The 19030-nt window shown below is 39.0% G+C and overlaps 2 protein-coding genes across 2 annotated transcripts; one reads left to right on the forward strand and one right to left on the reverse strand.

Annotated features, from left to right (window-relative positions):
- The first annotated feature begins 1189 nt into the window (after positions 1-1189).
- On the forward strand, positions 1190-6776 carry LOC108665185 (ruvB-like 2). Its single transcript, XM_018151916.2, has 11 exons — positions 1190-1330; positions 1611-1748; positions 1989-2164; positions 3014-3242; positions 3470-3579; positions 3793-3911; positions 4181-4293; positions 4521-4741; positions 5452-5590; positions 6298-6415; positions 6613-6776. Exons 1-11 carry the CDS (start codon positions 1322-1324, stop codon positions 6633-6635), a joined length of 1395 nt encoding a protein of 464 aa, XP_018007405.1. The 5' UTR covers positions 1190-1321; the 3' UTR covers positions 6636-6776.
- Positions 6777-8818: 2042 nt separating this feature from the next.
- LOC108665181 (ATP-dependent RNA helicase cgh-1) lies at positions 8819-18721 on the reverse strand. The gene is made up of 11 exons (XM_018151913.2): positions 18445-18721; positions 14528-14630; positions 14241-14307; positions 13927-14133; positions 13451-13594; positions 12644-12766; positions 12225-12361; positions 11779-11893; positions 11179-11359; positions 10716-10927; positions 8819-10454 (listed from the first exon to the last, which is right to left on the reverse strand). The coding sequence occupies exons 2-11, from the start codon at positions 14599-14601 to the stop codon at positions 10395-10397; spliced, it is 1320 nt and encodes a 439-aa protein (XP_018007402.1). The 5' UTR covers positions 14602-14630; positions 18445-18721; the 3' UTR covers positions 8819-10394.
- Positions 18722-19030: the final 309 nt, after the last annotated feature.

Raw genomic sequence — 19030 nt, forward strand, 5'->3', positions numbered from 1 at the left:
TGTGACTAAATTTGGCATATTGTGAGAGTGAGACTAATTCCGGCGCGGTGGCGCCCTGTGTGAGCTGTATCAGAATACAACACAGCTCGGAACGAGCTTAATTGAAAAATTTTAATTTTTTAATTAGGCTTTTAATTAAGAGCTATTAAGCTTTTAATTAAGAAAATTTTAATTTACAGCTCGAAACAAACTGTGTATGTCTAATTCCAAGCTGTGTCGGAATTAATTTTTCTGTGTCTAAAACCGTCACTTAACTTAATCATCTATTAATTTATTTACCACTTGAAAATTGAAATCAGCAAATACAAGTAACTTAAATGATTCATAATATATTCACAGACTTATTTAAAAATCTCAAACCACCATATTCTTTCTACACAAACAGTTTATCGCTATTTGGTACAGCAAGGTCAGCCATCAACTTTGACACATTTTTTGACGTTCTCACTGGGTGACGTTCACTGTCTCTCTTTGGATCTCAACATTTTCCTGCCAGATGGCCCAGGCCTAGTGTTTTGGCAATATTATGGTGCGCAATAGTATGACGTCACTATTTCAACCATCAACGAATTACGAATGCGTGGAACTAAGACAAAGCTTAATATAAAGGAAAAAATTTGAGAAGTGTCGGAATTACCCATGATGTTGGAATATACCACATTTACCCTATTCTTTTATCTATTAGAACTGCTATATTATTTGACACTGGAGGTCTGGAAATAACACTGTACTGTAATAACTGTATTATTAAGGTTTGTTAGGAAAACTTTTCCCTTGATAGTCCTTGGAAATAACTTCTTAGGATACTAGCATAAAAGCTTACAACTAGGAGTAGGAGCAAAACCCAAACAGGCCAAACTACATTTAAATTACATTCTACATCCCGAGTCCAGACTCTCAATTCCCTTGCTAGGAGTACTAGCATAAGAATTTGAAGCCAGTAGGGTGGCCCTACTGGCTGCAGGGAAAAATTTTTTCCCTGCAATTTTAGGGAAATAGGCAAAGGCATTTGACTCTGAGGCCATACACATTCATTCTATATAGGCATTGAGGCCATACACATTCATTCTTCAGGTGCTGAAGAGTAGGCCCAATGTGGCCTGTCTCAGATTTTTGTACTCTCTGTGACTTGTCCACAGGAGATCTAAAAACAGGTCCTTTGACCAGATTAATTCATGTACAAACTTTTGCTTTCTTCTTTTAATATGGCTTCTCTTGACTTACAGGTTTCCAATTAACTGTCACTTTAAATATTTTTGTGTAAATTTGCCTACCTATCTCAGGAGCATCAGTGATCTATCTCAGTGCATCACTTCATAAAATGGCATCAGTGAGTAGTTTCTAAAAAATTAGTGCCTTGATTTGTATATTTGATTATTTGTTAGAGATAGATATAAATTTATGATTGAATTTTTTTTTCATGGTGCATTCTTTGAGGCTATTTTTTTCATTGGTCAAGTTGATATTATAAGAGAAGTTGATGTCTTTTCACTATATTGTGCTTACTTAACAAAATAATAATGATCCTGCCATTTAATAATAATAATAATGATCCTCACTTAACAAAATAATAATGATCCTGCCATTCTCAATTGTTTGTTATCTTGCAGATTCTTGGAGGAAATGCAGAGGAGCGAGAAATTACCCGCATTGAGCGAATTGGTGCTCACTCTCATATTAGAGGCCTTGGGCTCACTGATGACCTCACTGCTAAGCAATCAGCTCAAGGGATGGTTGGCCAAGTCAAGGTGAGGCTGCCTTCAAGGCTTCAATGCAGCATACATTGATTGCACCCAAACTTATCTTGGGTTTCAAATTATTAACTAACTTACCTATCAGAGTTGCTATGCTCTGATGTCACAGCTGTGAAGAATTTGCCTCAATCAAATTGAATAGATGAAAAAGCTTCAAACTTAATTAACTCTCAAAATTGTTTTATGGCCAAACACACCTCCACTTATATTCTACTGAACTCCTGTGCATTGCAGGCTCGAAGAGCTGCTGGTGTTGTACAGAAGATGATCAGGGAGGGCAAACTCTCAGGGCAGGCTGTATTGATTGCGGGGCAGCCTGGCACTGGAAAAACTGCCCTAGCAATGGCTCTTGCTCAGTCACTCGGCTCTGACACGCCGTTTACTGCTCTTTCTGCTTCCGAAATTTACAGGTACTATAAATCTTATGTAATTCATCAGTACAAGCAATTTGCTGCCTGATACATCGTTTGAAGACGTCAGTTAACTTCATACATTTCAAAATTTCCACTTGCACTTTGCATTTTGAACAGTTACTGTAAAAAATTACACTGGACTTGAAACAATTCATATAACTTCATTCATAACATTGATAAATATAGGTTAAAGTGCCTAGTAAGACAAATTGTGTTGCTTTATTTAATCATCTTCTTGTGTGTTAGTAGCATCATTTACTACTAGCTGGTTAACCCACCATTGTCGGGGCTCATTAATCCCTTATCAGGCCTTATGTGTTAGAGTCTCACTATCCCGAATCCCATTAATAATATACCGGTAGCTATGGGTAATGTATGATAATCAATGGAATAACCACTCAAACTTACCTTCAACATAAAAATCTTTTTTGAACTCTTGTTTCAAAATAAGAAATTAATGAATTTTTTATTTTATAATTGAAATAGATAGACAACACACAAGCTTTGACAAATACGTACAAGATGATAAAAATGCATAGACTTTATCTTTCAGTGTCACTGTTTTGCTCCACATTCTCATGTTTTTAGGGTAGCGAATATTTTTTTAAGCCTACATCATTGCTTATAGATAATGGATTATCAAATCAATTTGATTCTAATTTATTAATTTCAGATTTCATACTCAATTAGTGAACATGACGAAGGCTCTTGGTGTTATTTCATGCATACACAACGCGACCAATTTTATTCTTGATCTTTGATCCTTATCACTTATTTGTATTGCTGATTTGTTGGTCATATTTTCTCAATCTCCTGCACTGCATTATTAGCCTCTTACTTCCTCAGCTTGGGCTTGTCAAAAACCGAAGTGCTGACACAGGCGTTCCGTCGTTCTATTGGTGTGCGCATCAAGGAAGAGACAGAAATCATAGAGGGAGAGGTAGTGGAAGTGCAAATTGATCGCCCAGTGTCTGGCAGTGGACCTAAAGTGGGCAAACTTGCTCTCAAAACCACCGAAATGGAAACCATCTATGACCTTGGCAACAAGCTCATTGAATCTCTGACTAAGGAAAAGGTTTGTGTGGCGTATTCCTATTTTTAACGAAGTGAAAAGCTTCCAGTTCAATCATTTTGGCAATGATGATGACAATCGTAACAAACAACTATATTATATATATGTTCTCGAATGCTAAATTTTTAGTAATTTAATGGCAATAGAGAAATAGGTAAGTAGATTTTGATATATTGAATATATCAGAAAATCTAAGGAAATCAATTGTATTCACTCCCTAAAACATTTAGGTACAAGCGGGCGATGTGATCACGATTGATAAAGCCACTGGCAAGATAAACAAACTCGGTCGCTCCTTCACCCGTGCACGAGATTATGACGCTACTGGTCCACAAACAAGGTACTTATTGGGGGCTAATACATTTTTAATACCAGGTAAATGTAACAAAGATATCTAACAGTTTGGTTTGGTAGTTGTGATGAAAACATCTCTTACAATTTTTCAGTCCGGTTATTTGTGTACTTACTACTTTAAAGTGTAACTCTTTAATTAATACCTACTAATAATACGAATTTTTTCCTACGATTCTTAATCGAATTCACGGCAATTCAGGTTCGTTCAGTGTCCAGAAGGGGAACTGCAGAAACGCAAAGAAGTAGTTCACACCGTCACTCTGCACGAGATCGACGTTATTAACAACAGAACGCAAGGTTTCCTGGCTCTATTCTCTGGTCAGTAATGTTAGAATTATACCCTTGTTCGTCATCAATATTTTTTTGAAAAGCTGTTATATAAAGCTTTAGCGCAAGCTGGCTTTTAACATCATAAATACTTTTTGCAGTACATAGTAACGTAACTTCCAGGACTATCCCGGAGTGAAAATAAATTGATTTTGTAATTTTTTCCTGAATTTATTCTAGCGCTTCTATGTACAATTTTGCAAGAAATTGCTGACTTGTTACTGCAATGTCACTTCTCATTTCAATGGTGTGAATTTCAGGAGACACCGGAGAAGTCAAAACGGAAGTGCGTCAGCAAATCAACAGCAAAGTGGCCGAGTGGCGGGAAGAGGGCAAGGCTGAACTCGTCCCTGGAGTGCTCTTCATTGATGAGGTCTTGCATGCATTTGTCAGGTTTACAATTCTATTTACTTGGTCTGTGAATACCCTGAGCCACAAGGTTTACTTCGGTGTCTTCATGCCTGGTACCTGAACCTAGATACGTCAAAATTCGACTGTTGATTATCACTCAAACTTTAAGCCTCTAATTTAATTGAACTGCGTAAATATCGTTTATGGTTAACTAATCAATGTAATAATGAATCAAGTTTACCCACGCAGGTGCACATGTTAGACCTAGAGTGCTTCTCGTGGGTGAATAGAGCACTGGAGGAAGAACTTGCACCGGTTCTCATTGTGGCAACGAACCGCGGCATCACGACCATCAGAGGCACAAACAACAAAGCGCCTCACGGCCTGCCTCTCGATCTCCTCGACAGGATGGTCATCATTCGCACGGACCCATACTCGCAGAGTGAAATAAAACAAATCCTCAAAATCAGGTTGGTTATTTTATAAAGAACCGGAGTTGTCATGAAATATTGCTATTAACAAATCTATTTCATTCTCTCATATATTTTCTCGCTATGATATGAGGAATACTTGCAATTGTAAGCAGATCAATTTTTGCGTTTTGTAAATAATGAAATTTTTTGGCAAGTGCGCAAGGTATTCCGTGGTGTAATTACGTCTTGCATTTTTTCCATTTAAATTAATATTGAATAAAAAAAATTCTTAACGAATTGCTCTCTGTGTGTATCTATGTCTGGTTAAAAATGAGGCCAGTTTTTTTATTAACTTCTTTTGAGGTTAACTTCTCAAGCTTTCTGATAGAAGATACCTACAATAATGGGGTTAGCATTCTTAAAATTTGTCCAAATGGAAGGTTAAGTAAATCCGGCGACGCGGTTTGCTCATCACGGAGCATCTACCGGTAATAAGGTCAAGCAGCTGAGTAGACGAGGTGTTTACAGGTTGGCTGCAGAGAGAAGACCAGTTTAAGTAGTGAACTAAGCTTTGAGTAAAGTTGTTGCACAGTCCAATGTACAGTCATTCTAGTTATGAAGTTTCAGGGTGCGTTGAGAAACCCACCCTGAAACATGAAAACGTGGGTATATGTCAAACTCGTCCGTTTACAAGGACCATTCAATTTTCTGAGGTTACGCGGTATTGTACTTGGTGAATAAATAATTTGTGCATTATTCATGTGTAGATGTGAAGAGGAAGACAGCGATATTGCCGAAGACGCTCTGACGGTGCTAACCAAGATCGGTGTGGAAACTTCGTTGCGGTACTCGATCCAACTCATTGTCCTGGCCAGCCTTGCGGCTTCCAAGAGGAGTTCTCAGCAGGTACTTGCCATTACTAACTATAGCTGCCTACTTCATTTACTTACAATAAACTTACGTAAACTATTCAAATATAGTTTTACTCTTTGAAAAGATGTCTCTTTGAAGATTACTTGATCAATCTTTTCCGGTACATTATACGGAATAAAATGTATAAAAAAAAATTTTAAAGACCACGTTTTTCATGTGGACTCAAAAGTAGAAAATAATTTTTCGGCAGCTACTGATCTCTGTTTGCTTTCATTCTCTTGGTCTTTTGTATTTCAGTTAAAATATTTTACAACATCTAAAACGAAAAACGTGACCTGCTTGTGAGTTCCTTTAGAGTTTATACGCCTGGAAACGTGCAACAAATTATTGATTATTGTATTGTTAACGGGAGCTGAGCTTCCCTAAAAGTTTCAGAGCGCTAGCTAATGGGAAAGTTGGTGAAATATCGATTGCAAGATTTGATCATCACAGACACGAAAGCGAGCTAAGAAAAACGTGGTAAAATGTATGCTTTCATGCTCGAACCTTCGGTTTGCTAACCTAGGAAAATTTTGTTGAGTTGCATAAGTTAACCAGTTAAGGCAGTATACGCAGGTTACAGTAATGACCGGCGATACGAAACTTGACTTATCATTAAAAATGATTTGAACCGAACATTGAATGCATTCATTGACACGGAAAAAATTTAAATGATAATAAATAGAACTTCTTTCGAGTAGATCACGGTGCAGGACGTTAAGAAAGTCTACCAGCTGTTTATCGACGAGGCTCGGTGTACGCAGTTCCTCAAAGAGTACGAAGACGAGTTCATGTTCGACGAGGGCGACCAATCCGCAGGTTAGATATCCTTTAATTCTGTTCAAAAAATATTGGTGAATTTTGATAGGCATGCTCTTGATTATAAATTAAATCAGTTTGTGAAGAAACCCTTGAATAGCCTCTGAATACAACAAGAGGGTATCGGTAGGCTGAGAACGCAAAACAGACTAGAAGCTTCGTGGCAGTGTGATAACTTCCTTGCATTTCATTTGCAGAGCCGACGGCCATGGAGGTCTAGTTCACCAGTTAAGGGAATAGCGTCACTGTGAACGGACAAAAATATTCAACTGGTTGAAATTCGCCACCAGTGAAGTCATAATGAACTAGATGTTTCCCCGGTGAAATAAATTTCAACTGAATAATAATTACGCAATAAGCAGCGTTTATATATCCCGTGATAAATCATGCAGGTCTGTGAATCGGGGCGCATGCTGTGCGCCAGCTCTGCCCAATTTCACACTCGATTCATATTCCTTTCCGTGGGTAACATCTATGAAGGGCATGGCAGCCTACGAAGTCAACTGCTCGAAACCAGAACGCCGGTTGTCCACAGCCACCCTTTAAATGATGAAGGTCAGCATGGCCATACTGTATCTGGTCTAGCCCACACAAATTGCGACGTTTTTCCACCCAAAACAAACCCGAGGGGATGTAACTTACCCTTATTGGCTTCAGGAAGTTAGAAAGGCAGTTCAAGCGTGCTGATCGAGCTATTCATTGGTAGCAAGAATGTTGTGAGCCGAGAAAGCGTGATGAGGTTGTGCCAGAAGAGGTTAGGTAGGGTGCGGAACTGCCTGTTCATGTGAGAGTATTGGCTGATGCCCAATGCGCTATTATCTCTGAGCAGTGCGTCAGTAGTTTAGATTGCAGTGCTCTAACGTAGTCTGCAGCTGCTAGATGTGTGGCTGTGTATAGTTATAGCATGCTGAGGCTGGGGATCATCTCCTGTGCTTATTTAAGAGTTATATTTAAATTTTAAATTGGCGCAGCCTACGGCTGCGCCAATAGCACTATCTGGCAATTGCCTAGTTTGATTTGCGAATTTAACAAGAGCCGTAGCAACATAAACGAATAATCTGAAATACGAAAAATTGGCTTCTTTCAGTGCATACTAGACGACCTATACCAAGAACCGTTAACCAATTCAAAATTGCCTGCGTTTATTGGGCACAGGAACGGGCGTTGTTTCATTTGCGCATAAATCCTGTCACGAAGCGTGCCTGATCGCACGCAAGCAGTCGGCTTCCAGCCCATCTCCGCTATATGAAACTACTGAGGGGTGACTGTCTCAATACTCAACGCCGCGACATTAACTGTAGAATGTTTGAGTACATTTCACGTGAACTAGGAACACTGAAAGTTTGAAAAAAATATTTACGGCCCTATTAGATTAAAGCCTGTCTCGTCGCACCAACATACTGAACACAGTACCTCCACCCCAAGGCAAAACCAGCACAAAAAAATAATTGCACACAATTATGGCAGTTAGAACGCTGACGCTAGCCGGCAACAACGAAGTCCTTGGACACCCACCACCTGCCATAAGCAGCACAGAAACACAGCTCTCTAGACTGGAGAGAGTACACCTAGCCAGGCTGCGCTGCGGCCACCACCCTTCACTACAATCATACGCAAACAGAATAGGCCAAGCAGACACAGACACCTGCCCATACTGCCAGAGAGCTCCCCACACAATCACTCACATTCTCCTGGAATGTCCACTCTGGCAGGACCTCAGACAACAACACCACATAACCTCGACCATACAGCTCTGGAGCGACCCCTGTCGGTGGTGTCGTACTTGCTCGAGGGGAGTCTTATAAAAACGAGACCGGAGAACCACAACAATAACTCATTACTGGGAAACGCCAGCGTTATGATGAGATATTCTCGCGCCTCCGGCAGAAGTCTTCGGAGTCGTGACCTTACGAACAATGCTTACAGCTTGACCTAGAACAAGGCAAAACTTCTCGAGCACAAATACCAGCACGAACGCATATGAATGAACCATCTGAAATTCTGAGCTTTTCTTATGTAGCCTTTGTATTGGAAAGCTAGACTATTGATCAGCAACGATTAGTTGCCCCCGCATCAAAATTTCTTGTACCACGAAAACGCCTAAACCCTGATCGGGTTGCAGTTCTAGACGCATCTACCGCACTTTGTACAATTTGTTCAGGTAATATTCAATTAGGATTTGCAGAGCTTAGGTGACGTTGAGCGTACGACTGGCCTTCGCTTAATTCGGCGTTTATGAAAGGGGTGCTTAAACCTCGTCGAGGCTCGATCATTCGCATTTAGTCAATCTTCGTCTAAAATAGCGTTGTTACTGTGGCTGTGGCCATCGAAATTTCTGTACAGAACCTATTTCATACGGTAGATGGCGTCGTATAGAAATGGACATACAAGATAAACACCACATTTCCGAGGATACATTTACTGCCAAAAATTTCATAAAATTTCGCTATCCTCGTTGATCCCGACAAGTGGCGCGAGCTCGCTCAGACAAGTGCAGTTGTCCACTTCTTCCGCACTTGCCCCCAGGACAACTGCTTCTTTAATGCTTCTTAGGAGGGAAGGTCATCAAGCGACATGTCACGCCCACTTCACGATCATCGGCAATATTGTAGATTTTTTTTTTTTGTTGATGTCCTTGAAAATTTTAGATAGGAAAAGATCTACGCGTGCACGGTATCTAAGCACGATCGTAGCACACTCTAAATTAAGGACTCGAACGAGGACATCACACATTCGCATCCTGAGCACACGCGCTACAATGGCAGCTAAAAGCCAACAGCTTTAGAGCAACTTGCGGTCGTTTCAATCTTATTGCACTTTTCGAATCACCACTGAGAATGTAGATGCCAACTTTAGGACTGTCTAATCAGATCTCTTAGAACTCTATACGACTCAAAAATTCCGACGTTACTACAAACGTTTATCAGTCACGAACGTAGAAGTACCGCGAGTTTCCCTCCTGCTTGTCCGATCAGAGCGACATATTTCGCCCAGAATCTTCACAGATTTAGATTGAAGCTGCCATAGTTTCGTCATGTGCAGGGCTCGATGCTAAGAAGGATGAAGCACTCCAACCGGCACAATTATCAGGTGAAGTGACGTGGTCGATGGTGCATTGTCACTGCTTCACCGAAGATGTTTGAGAAAGTTAAGGAAGGAAAGATCAAGAACTTTACAGAGCCCATGTTAGAATGCCGATTGGAGGTTGCTGGCGAGCTGACAGATTCCGTTGCATTAAATAGAAAAAAACTTCAACTAGTATTATTACTAGCTATCCGAGCATAAAGAAATCGTCCATGTACGAAGGGCGGTGCGAAGCACACTATATAGATGCACGAATCATTTGAACTTCAAAAGGAAATGGCTTCAAACACTCGAGTACAGAGTTCATAGATAAGCTATCTACTAACACTAGCATAATATTACACCACTTCATTCAACGGCTCTCTTCTGAAAGTTAGAGACAAAAGAATACCTTTATTTCAGCGGCATGCCATCCAAACCTCAAGTTCTCACGTCTAAGTCTTGCTAACTGAAGTAAGGTTGCGATTTGTAGTGGCGGCTTGAACGATGACGGTCCAAAGGCAGTGTCGCAAACAGAGCTCGCCTTCCGATTGCAGCGCTGCCCAAGCCTTCATCGTGTCAGACACACGGTACAAAAATAGATATACAAAAACTCGCGATCACGAGAAATCCTTTATACAAAGAGGATTACTTTCAATTTTCCAATTTACTGTATTTCCGTGAAGAGCGTATGAAGTATAATACACTAACAAAGATATTAAATAAAGGCCAATTTTCAGGCATAATGAATTGGGCAAGAATTTTCTTAGCAAAATTGATTGAAATGTCAAATGTCAAAATAATGCACTGACAAAGTCTTTTTCAAACACTAGGGGACTTATAGATTCGAGCTGTCCTTTCAGCTGGAATAAACAACATCGTCACCACTTCACTCTCTCCTCTTATTACTATCGCTTCACTTCGAAGCTTCTTCCTCCAAGTGATGTTCTGCCACGTATAAGGACGGGTCGATTATCTGACGGAATAAATACTAGTTAAAGACTATTCATGTCCGGCTGAATGCGTTGCTCGAGAACTTTACTTCCAAGCAAGTTGGACTGCAGGCATTATGAATTTTAACTGTTAGCGGGCCTGTTCATCTACTACATTCCATTATTTCGGTGTTATTTCAGATTCCTGGTGAAAATGCTTCCCAATGCTTCTTAAAAACGCTCAAATAAGAGCGCAGTTCATGGCGCAACAAAAACTTTTTTAAAGTACTAAGAAACAAACATACCTTGGGGATTGGCTTTACTTCAGTGCCGAGCTCGTTCTCGATGCGGTTCAGGCAGAATCTGTCTTCGAAGGTTATCAAGTTGATTGCAATACCAAGATGGCCAAACCGACCCGATCGTCCAATGCGGTGAAGATAAGTTTCCGCCATTTTCGGCAAATCAAAATTAATTACGACGTTGACCGCTTGAATGTCGATGCCTCTTGTGAAAAGGTCTGAGAGAAACAAGGGAACGCTATAGTGAGCGCTAAATCTAAAAAAAGTGGTAATTTATCGAAAAACGGCAAACCATCAATTTTCAAACAAAATGGGAATGTTATTTTATGCAAAAAAGTTGGTTTCACGAGTAATAATCAGAAAAGAGTTTCATTACGGAAATTTGATTGAAGAATCTACTAAAGACTTGCCAGAAGATCTAAGGAGAGGCAACCACATTACTAGTTGTGCAGAAGGAAATTGATCTGACCAGAGCATACGAGGTTCCTGCAGAGACCGGCGCGGAAGTCGTGGAAGACTCTGTTGCGGTGCGCCTGGTTCATCTTTGCATGAATGTAGTAGCAGGAGTAGCCGAGGTCCGTGATTTTCTTCGCTAACAGCTCCACGCGTTGGGTTGAGTTGCAGAATATGATGCTCTGGTTGATTTGAAGCTGAAAGGAGAAATCGAGCTAATTGATAGGGAAGAAATAAAGTAGTCCAAATATTGGAAATTCTTAAAAAAAATGCTTCAACCCACCTCTAAGGAACTTTCAAAGAGTAGTTTCTATTCCAGTACTGTCTCCTGTCAAATTCAATTCTTCAACGCACCACTATACTCCCAATATGAAATTCAGCGGAAAAATCGTGGTAATAGTGCGTGTATTCGTTAGCTGCAACTTAGCCATTCTTTATTCTTCATTCGCCCAATATTGCAGGGCGATTCACCGATGAAATTGGTGAATTTGAAAGGTGCTTTATTCATCAAATACCAAGTTCACCAAGAAAGATTTGAAACCTTCGAATGAATTCATGAGCACTATGGAGAACCCAATTGTCAATCAGGCGAATGCTCTAACGTAGGCTATCTCACCTTTGAGAAGAGCGTATTCAAGCAATGAACTTTTTGCCTCTCCTGTACGTAAGCGTAATATTGAGTGACTCCTTTGAGCGTCAACTCGTCCATGAGGTTTATCTCGTACGGGGATCTGATGGTAATCAATAATTAGACGTGCATCAAATTTATCTTCTGACACTCCAAGCAAAAAATATGACAGCCAACGAAACTACTTCACTTTTTAGTCTCGCTTCCTTATACCAATGCGAGTATCAGGCGAGACGTTCTACGCACTGAAAGTCGTCCGAATGAATCTAGTAACTGGTGTGATGGGAATGTGCTTCATTTATTCCCTTTTCTGAAAAAAGTTTGTTCATTGGCTACTATTCATTGATTAGCTTCAAGTCTTTCATAATTCAGCTTCAAGCGCTGTATCCACCAGGACCAGCGCCTCCACTGGCACCTGCAGTAAGAATCCTTACCTTAAGTGTTTCTTCATGAACTGTTCAACTGTTAGCGGGAAAGTGGCCGAGTAGAGCAAAATTTGCCGTTCAGAGGGCAGGTAAGAGATCAGACGATCAAGCATTCCTCTGAAGTCATGAGATAACAACTTGTCGGCCTGTAGAACGAATAAAATTAAGAACGTCTGAAGATTTTAAGAGAGCATGTCAAGCTTCGAAAATTACAAAATTTTGGCCAAGACCGGCGAAAACGCTGGACTCCAATTTTCAGTCATGTTTCAAACATAAAATAGTCAAGTGTGTCAGCGGAGTGATGAATATAAGGCCAACACTGCTGATATTTTCTCCGCTTGATTCTAAACGGGTGGTCAATATGATGAAAATTTAAAATTTCGCAGCAAATTTCTAATGACTAAACCAGTTAATCAAGCCAAACTCACCTCGTCCAGCACCAGCATCTTGCAGTGGTCCATCTTCGCGATGTTTTTTTCTGTCAAGTCCAGTATTCTGCCAGGAGTTGCTATTATTGCATGGACTCCTTCGTACACTCTCATGATATCGTCCTGCACGAGGAAGTATTTATTAAAACTTTCACAGATTCTTTATAAAAAATCCAGAAAACCAGCCTCCATTACTGAAAAAGTAGCCGCAGTGGTGTAATGCATTTCATTCACCAGAATCTGAAATTTATGCTCTAAGGAGCTCTCGTTGTGATCCACATCGACTAGTTACACTTTAGGAAGGACCGATTTACGACAACTTTTACTAGAAGCTAAGACGAGCTATTCCTCAACATATTGGTAGTTGCGCCAAAATACCTTTCACAAATCGTTACGTGACAATGGTGACTAAATTTAGACAAGCCTGGTGAACGTCTCGGTCGGATTTGGCTATGTATTATCGCAAAGCAATTTCAGTGACTTCTACAAAATTGTGTAGGCTAATCGCTAGGTTACCTAGGACAGCTACATAATTGTCACCGAGCCACTGCAGTATGCAATTAGCGTCGTTATCGAGGGACTACGTCAAGCAATTCTAACGAAATACTTGCAGGAATAAGTAAATTTCCAGACCTTGTGACCCAACTATTTATTATACTCTACTCTCATGACAACCTTTCAATGTTGCGTGAATAACCCTTTCACAACTGCTGTGCTAAGTTCACAATAACTACTACATCACTTTCATCGTTTTTACTACGTCTAGTTTTCCGCTGAAGTAAAATTAATGTAAAAAGAAATCATTACCTGAAGATTTGTGCCTCCGGTAGTGACCATGACTTTGACGCCAACATGTTTAGCGAGTTCATTACAAATGTGACTAGTTTGTAGAGCCAATTCTCGGGTGGGTACGATTACAAGAGCTTGAATCTTGGGAAGCGAAGGGTTAATCTGAGCGAAAAGGAGAAAGGATAATCAGAATTACAGGAGCATCTGAAAGAATTGGCACCAACTCAAAGCTCGTCTTCCAGTCATATTCTTCAAACTACTCCTACTCAAAATTAGGAGGAAAAGACAAGAGACCGTTTACTGAAATTGTGGATTCTCAGAGTTCATAGGCAATATGTAGCTCACAGTTCACGCATTAAAATTTCGTTTAGCTCTACAGAGACCTCGACTACACTGATTAATCTTTTTAATTAAGGCAACTTATCTGACCGTTACAAATGCAGGATAGATTCTAAATTAGAAGATGAAGTAGCTAGGCGAGAAAATTAACTTACCCTTTCAACAAGAGGGATGGAATAAGCACCAGTTTTGCCAGTGCCGTTTTTAGCTCTGGCAAGAATATCTCTGCCGGTTAAGGCTAGGGGAATGGATGCTTCTTGTATAGGAGATGGTCGCTCCCAGCCTTTCTCAAATATTCCCATTAGCAATGGTCTGGACAGGCAAAAATCTTCAAATTCTATTCCTTTAGTGTCGGTCACATCCTGTAAATTTAAAGGATTTTAATTAGTTCATATATTAGTTCACTAATACGGGTTCTTCAATAGCTTGTTACTTTCAATTGAGTCAAATCGAGCACACAGAAACTTACCGATGTTTTTTTCCTTCTGTCCTTAGGGGGAATAGGGATACTCGACTTCCAAGACTTGTCATCAGAGCTGAAAAAGAAAATAAATCAATTATATTAGCAACGTTTAAATGATTGACTTAACATCAGGACATGAACAACAGTTTCTCAAAGCATGAATGCCCAACCCTTTTTTACATGAAGAAAAAGAAATTACGATCCGTTTCAACACCACAAAATAACCTTACTCTTAATGCAAAGATTTGGATTTATATGCAAGCTTTGTATCCGGAGGTCAGTATTATACTTACGGTGGTGCTGAATTAGGTTTGACATTTGGCTTCAAGGGGCCAGTGTGATTAACATGGTTATTTGTGTCTGTCATGATGGCTGTGCAGCAGCTTTCACCACCACCTGAAATTAGGACAAAAATAAGCTTTAAGATCTGTATTGTTCCTAACGTTTGTCAGCTTTCAGAGCGAAAAATTCACTCAAGATAAATAAATGTTCAATTTGTAGACGCCTTTTCAAAAACCTCGGGTGATCAATGAGTAATGAGCTCGTGATTACACCTGGTCAAGTTCAATATTTCATTTGCGGTACAATTTTGGACAAAACCGTCACTGCTGCACTGATTGTCATATCAAGTTAAAAATACTGGAAATTCAAATCTATGTAACATTCGAGGCAACTTCAGTTTCCTACAATAAAAAAAATACCTGCACCTAGACCTTTCACTGCTTTTTTGGAAGTCGTGCTATAGCTAAGTGTTATGCACTAAAGCACTGAAGTTACCAAGTTAGCTTTAGTGCAGTTAGTTACCAAGTTAGTTACCTCGGTACTTAGTTAGCAAATCAGATCTCAAAGATTTTACCATTTTGAAGCAATTTAAACTCTAGAAATTATGCTCTTCTTTGGCTGATCTGAGTATACATTTGCCTACTTTCTGCACTCCGAAAAAATCTTCGCTGTCAATCCGTGAAAAATTCCTACCAATCCAACAGATCTGATGCAACTGTTCACTTCTAGAAATGACAGTATAAGAATAGTGGTTCGTATCCAGCCTATTCTAGAAACCAGGTCAAGGGCAATAATAAAGGAGACCATACTAAAACTTGTGGCTAATTTTGCCTAATATTTGGTCCTAAGTTCATCTCCCAGAAAAAAATGGCATCCTTAAGCCTATAATTATTCAAAATTTTGCTCAATTCTTGAGATTATAATCTAGCTAGGGAACTTCCAAAATATCACTCAAACATGGCCTAGGAATTTTATATTTATAAACGACAGATTCAACATATGTGCACTGAAGATAGATGTACACTGATGATCCATTAGATAACATCAGTTATCTGATGAAATTTCTACTGGCAAAATGTAATAAGACCAAAACGGCACAATTAAGCCTTCACATCAATAAATCAACTGATGAAACTCTTGCATTCATCCAACTTGATCTAACACATTGTTACACTTTAGTATTCTTACTCCTCAAAGAAGTTATACCATCTGGTAGCATAGTTTCTAACAACAGACGTATTTGGAATCTGTTCATTTTTAATTTTGTCTCTTCACACAATACAGTATAAACATATCAATTACAACAATGCTGGTATTCATGATACTTCACTGGTATAATTTCAAGACTTAAAAATGGACTAGGTCAGTAAAAGTGTGCCTTGACACTAGTCACTTCAAGTTCAAGGCAAACCAAAATCTTCACAGAAAGCTATGGAAAAATATAAACCATACATTATATGTTTATGTACTGCCAGTCAGCAGTCACCACCTTCCAACTGAAGCCACAATATTTAGCAATAGGCATGATGCCCTATCCATAGCTTGCAGGACCAAGAATTATGAAACCTAATGTATAGAATGGTCCTTGTGGTTCAAGAGCAGCAACACAAGAAAATTGACAATATACTTCCTAATCTTTCTAAATTTTAAACTGCATGGCCTCCCAACCATTATCCATCTCACAGGCAAGATAGGGTAAAGCGGTACATTCCGACATTGTGGGTAATTCAGTCACCTCTCTAGTTCAGTTCCATGCGTTCGTTGATGGTTGAAATGGTGACGTCTTACATTTGCGCATAAAACTACTGCCAAAACACTAGGTCTTGGCCATCTAGCAGGAAAATATTGAGATCCAATGAGACAATGCATGCTACCCAGTGAGATCATCGAAAAATGTGTCAAATTTGACAGTTGACCTTGCTCTACCAAATAGTGAATAACTGTTTGTATAGGAAGAATATTATGGTTTGAGACTTGAATACATCTGAATATATTAGGAATCCTTTAGGTATACTTTTATTCGCTGATTTCAAATGGTAAATAAATAGATGATTAAGTTGAGAAATGGATTTAGACACATGAAAACTAATTCCGTCACAACTTGAATTGGACACGCACAGATCGTTCCAAGCTGTGTACAAAAATTAAAATTTGCTTAATTAAAAGCTTGATAGTTGTTAATTAAAAGCATAATTAAGTAGTGTTCAATATTCATTAGTATTGTAATTGAAAGCCGTGTTGTATTCCAATACAGCTCACACAGCAAACAGAATTGGAACAAGTGGATGACGGCATTACGCATCAGTAGAATTTGAAGCGCGGACGGAATACGCCTCACCACGTGCCAAATATAGCAACACACAGTGAGTCAGTGACTGAATATAGGGATTTGGTAGGTTCGCATTACAAAGGCTTTTAAATAAGGCAACATTTTGTGATGTTTCGTCGTTGCTGACGCATAGGTAGTGTGGTGTTCTGAGAGTCACATAAAGCAAACAGAACTTGAGTAACGCATATGGTTATTTTTGTATAGTTTTTCATTTTTCAATGCGTCCTTACTCCTTAATGTAACTGAATATACCGCGTTTACCCTACCATATGATATATGGTCACTTTATTGACTTGAAAGCATCTCGCAGTAAAGCCCACCATGACTACCAATTCACATTTGAACTATCAAGAATTGGCCAACAGTCAATCAGTAATAATCTTACCATTGTTCCGTTACTTCCATTCTTAGCACAGTGGCAGAGCAGAGAATTATTAGACTCCATGCTCAATTTCAAGTCCTATAAATAATATAGCAATGTATCATGGATAAAAGCATTATAATTTATAGTTTATACACATGATATCTGTTTATAGCTATCTCAGTTCTAGCTAAGTAGATGCAAAGATGAGAAATGAACCAACCCTAAAAAATCGTTGGTTGTCAAGTGTCAAGTTGTCAACCATAACTCATACTCTTAGCATCACCACAACACCAGCACCAAGTACCAACTGCATCAAAAAATCAAAACTGGAGGATTGAAATAAAAATTGTTCTAGACCATGAAATTAACTTCCTTCCTGTTCCTTGCTGCACATTGTAAGAGCCTAAGAGGTGGAATTGATTTATTCATTTCTTCACATTTCACAATAACTTGATTTAATGTAGGTAGTTGAATCAAAGTTTTATTTTAATTTTTGCATTTGCCAAAACTCAATTTTAATCTCAGAAAATATTTTATGTAGCTAATGACAGCTTTCATCAATTCTTTAAATGTTATTTAAACCTCAAATGTGCAAAAGTTCTAAAAATACATCGATTACATCCTATGTATTGACTATTTTAATTGTATACATATGTCAATGTACAAATAGGCTAAGTTCAATAGTATTTAGGTATTACTTTCCGAGACTCGTTTCAGAAATGTTAGTTCTAGAATATTTCACAGAATCCTACCAGCTGGCAGCTACCACTAACCACTGTACCAACAAATAGCTAGGTAGGTTAACAGCCCCAGCCGAAGGCCTGAAGTTACTGAAGCATATATTTTCCTACTATTAAATGAATCAAAATGTACCTAGGCTATATCTACTACCTAGTAAAATAATCAAGTCTGATCAACGGGATCATCAACCTCTTGCTATACAGCTTTTTCATCAACCTTTTGCCAAGGTAGGTAGGTCCTAATACTATAAAGTATAAACTAGCAAGTTCAACCTGGAGTTTCAAATTCAAAGTTGTACCTAACCTAGGTAGGCCTACCTAACATACAAGATCGTCTTACACAGTTAGGTACACTTATATGATGCACCAACCCTATATCTAGGCTACCAAATTTATGACTAAGCGCAAAATTAATACAAATCAACCATAATGTACACATCGCCTATCTAACGCTTGAAATTCTGTCAGAGAAAAGCGTACTTATACGATACTTACGGTCAGGTACTTAAGGAATTGGATGAACACACGGCTTAATCAAATATGGCGTCGCGATTCTCGCAAGCAAGCCTTTTAATCAAGTCAAAACGATCGCGGTACGCTAGTTAGAGATTGTTATGATCTTTACACGGACTTCGCCTCTTCATCAATACAGCAAGGTTTAGTTCTTGTTTCCAACGTAATATATCAAGAAATGGACGTCAAAGTTTATCTCGTGACGGCATGAGCTTTCAACGGTTAGAACATAATAGACACGACGTGCGCAGCACTTTTCTATCCATCGCGTTGATACAACAAAGATTTTCAGCCATGGAGTCAACGTAATATTCAGAAAATTGAGCCTTTTTCGCTGTATATTTTACTTTCCAGAAAAATTACAGCGAGAAAAATTCTTATCAATTGACGTTGACATTCTATTCGAAATGTTTTTCTGTATTGTTTGGGAATGTTTTGTCAATAAAAATATAGAAATGGGATACATTTCTTACTAAAAACTACCGGTAAGTATGAATTAAATTTCTTCTTAACTTTACATGTAAGCGAAATTACTAAAGCGAAATTTTAAAAATACGTTTTTTGCCTC

Source organism: Hyalella azteca, unplaced genomic scaffold (assembly GCF_000764305.2).
Source record: "Hyalella azteca isolate HAZT.00-mixed unplaced genomic scaffold, Hazt_2.0.2 contig9044, whole genome shotgun sequence".
Lineage (NCBI taxonomy): Eukaryota > Metazoa > Arthropoda > Malacostraca > Amphipoda > Hyalellidae > Hyalella > Hyalella azteca.

Coding starts and splice junctions, on each gene's coding strand:
- LOC108665185 (XM_018151916.2), top strand. Junction 3,243..3,469: donor AATCTCTGACTAAGGAAAAG/GTTTGTGTGGCG, acceptor TAAAACATTTAG/GTACAAGCGGGCGATGTGAT. Junction 4,294..4,520: donor GAGTGCTCTTCATTGATGAG/GTCTTGCATGCA, acceptor TTACCCACGCAG/GTGCACATGTTAGACCTAGA.
- LOC108665181 (XM_018151913.2), bottom strand. CDS start 14,601: ATGACAGACACAAATAACCATGTTAATCACACTGGCCCCTTGAAGCCA. Junction 12,767..13,450: donor CCGGAGGCACAAATCTTCAG/GTAATGATTTCT, acceptor TTCCTCGTGCAG/GACGATATCATGAGAGTGTA. Junction 12,362..12,643: donor AGATGCTGGTGCTGGACGAG/GTGAGTTTGGCT, acceptor TTCGTTCTACAG/GCCGACAAGTTGTTATCTCA.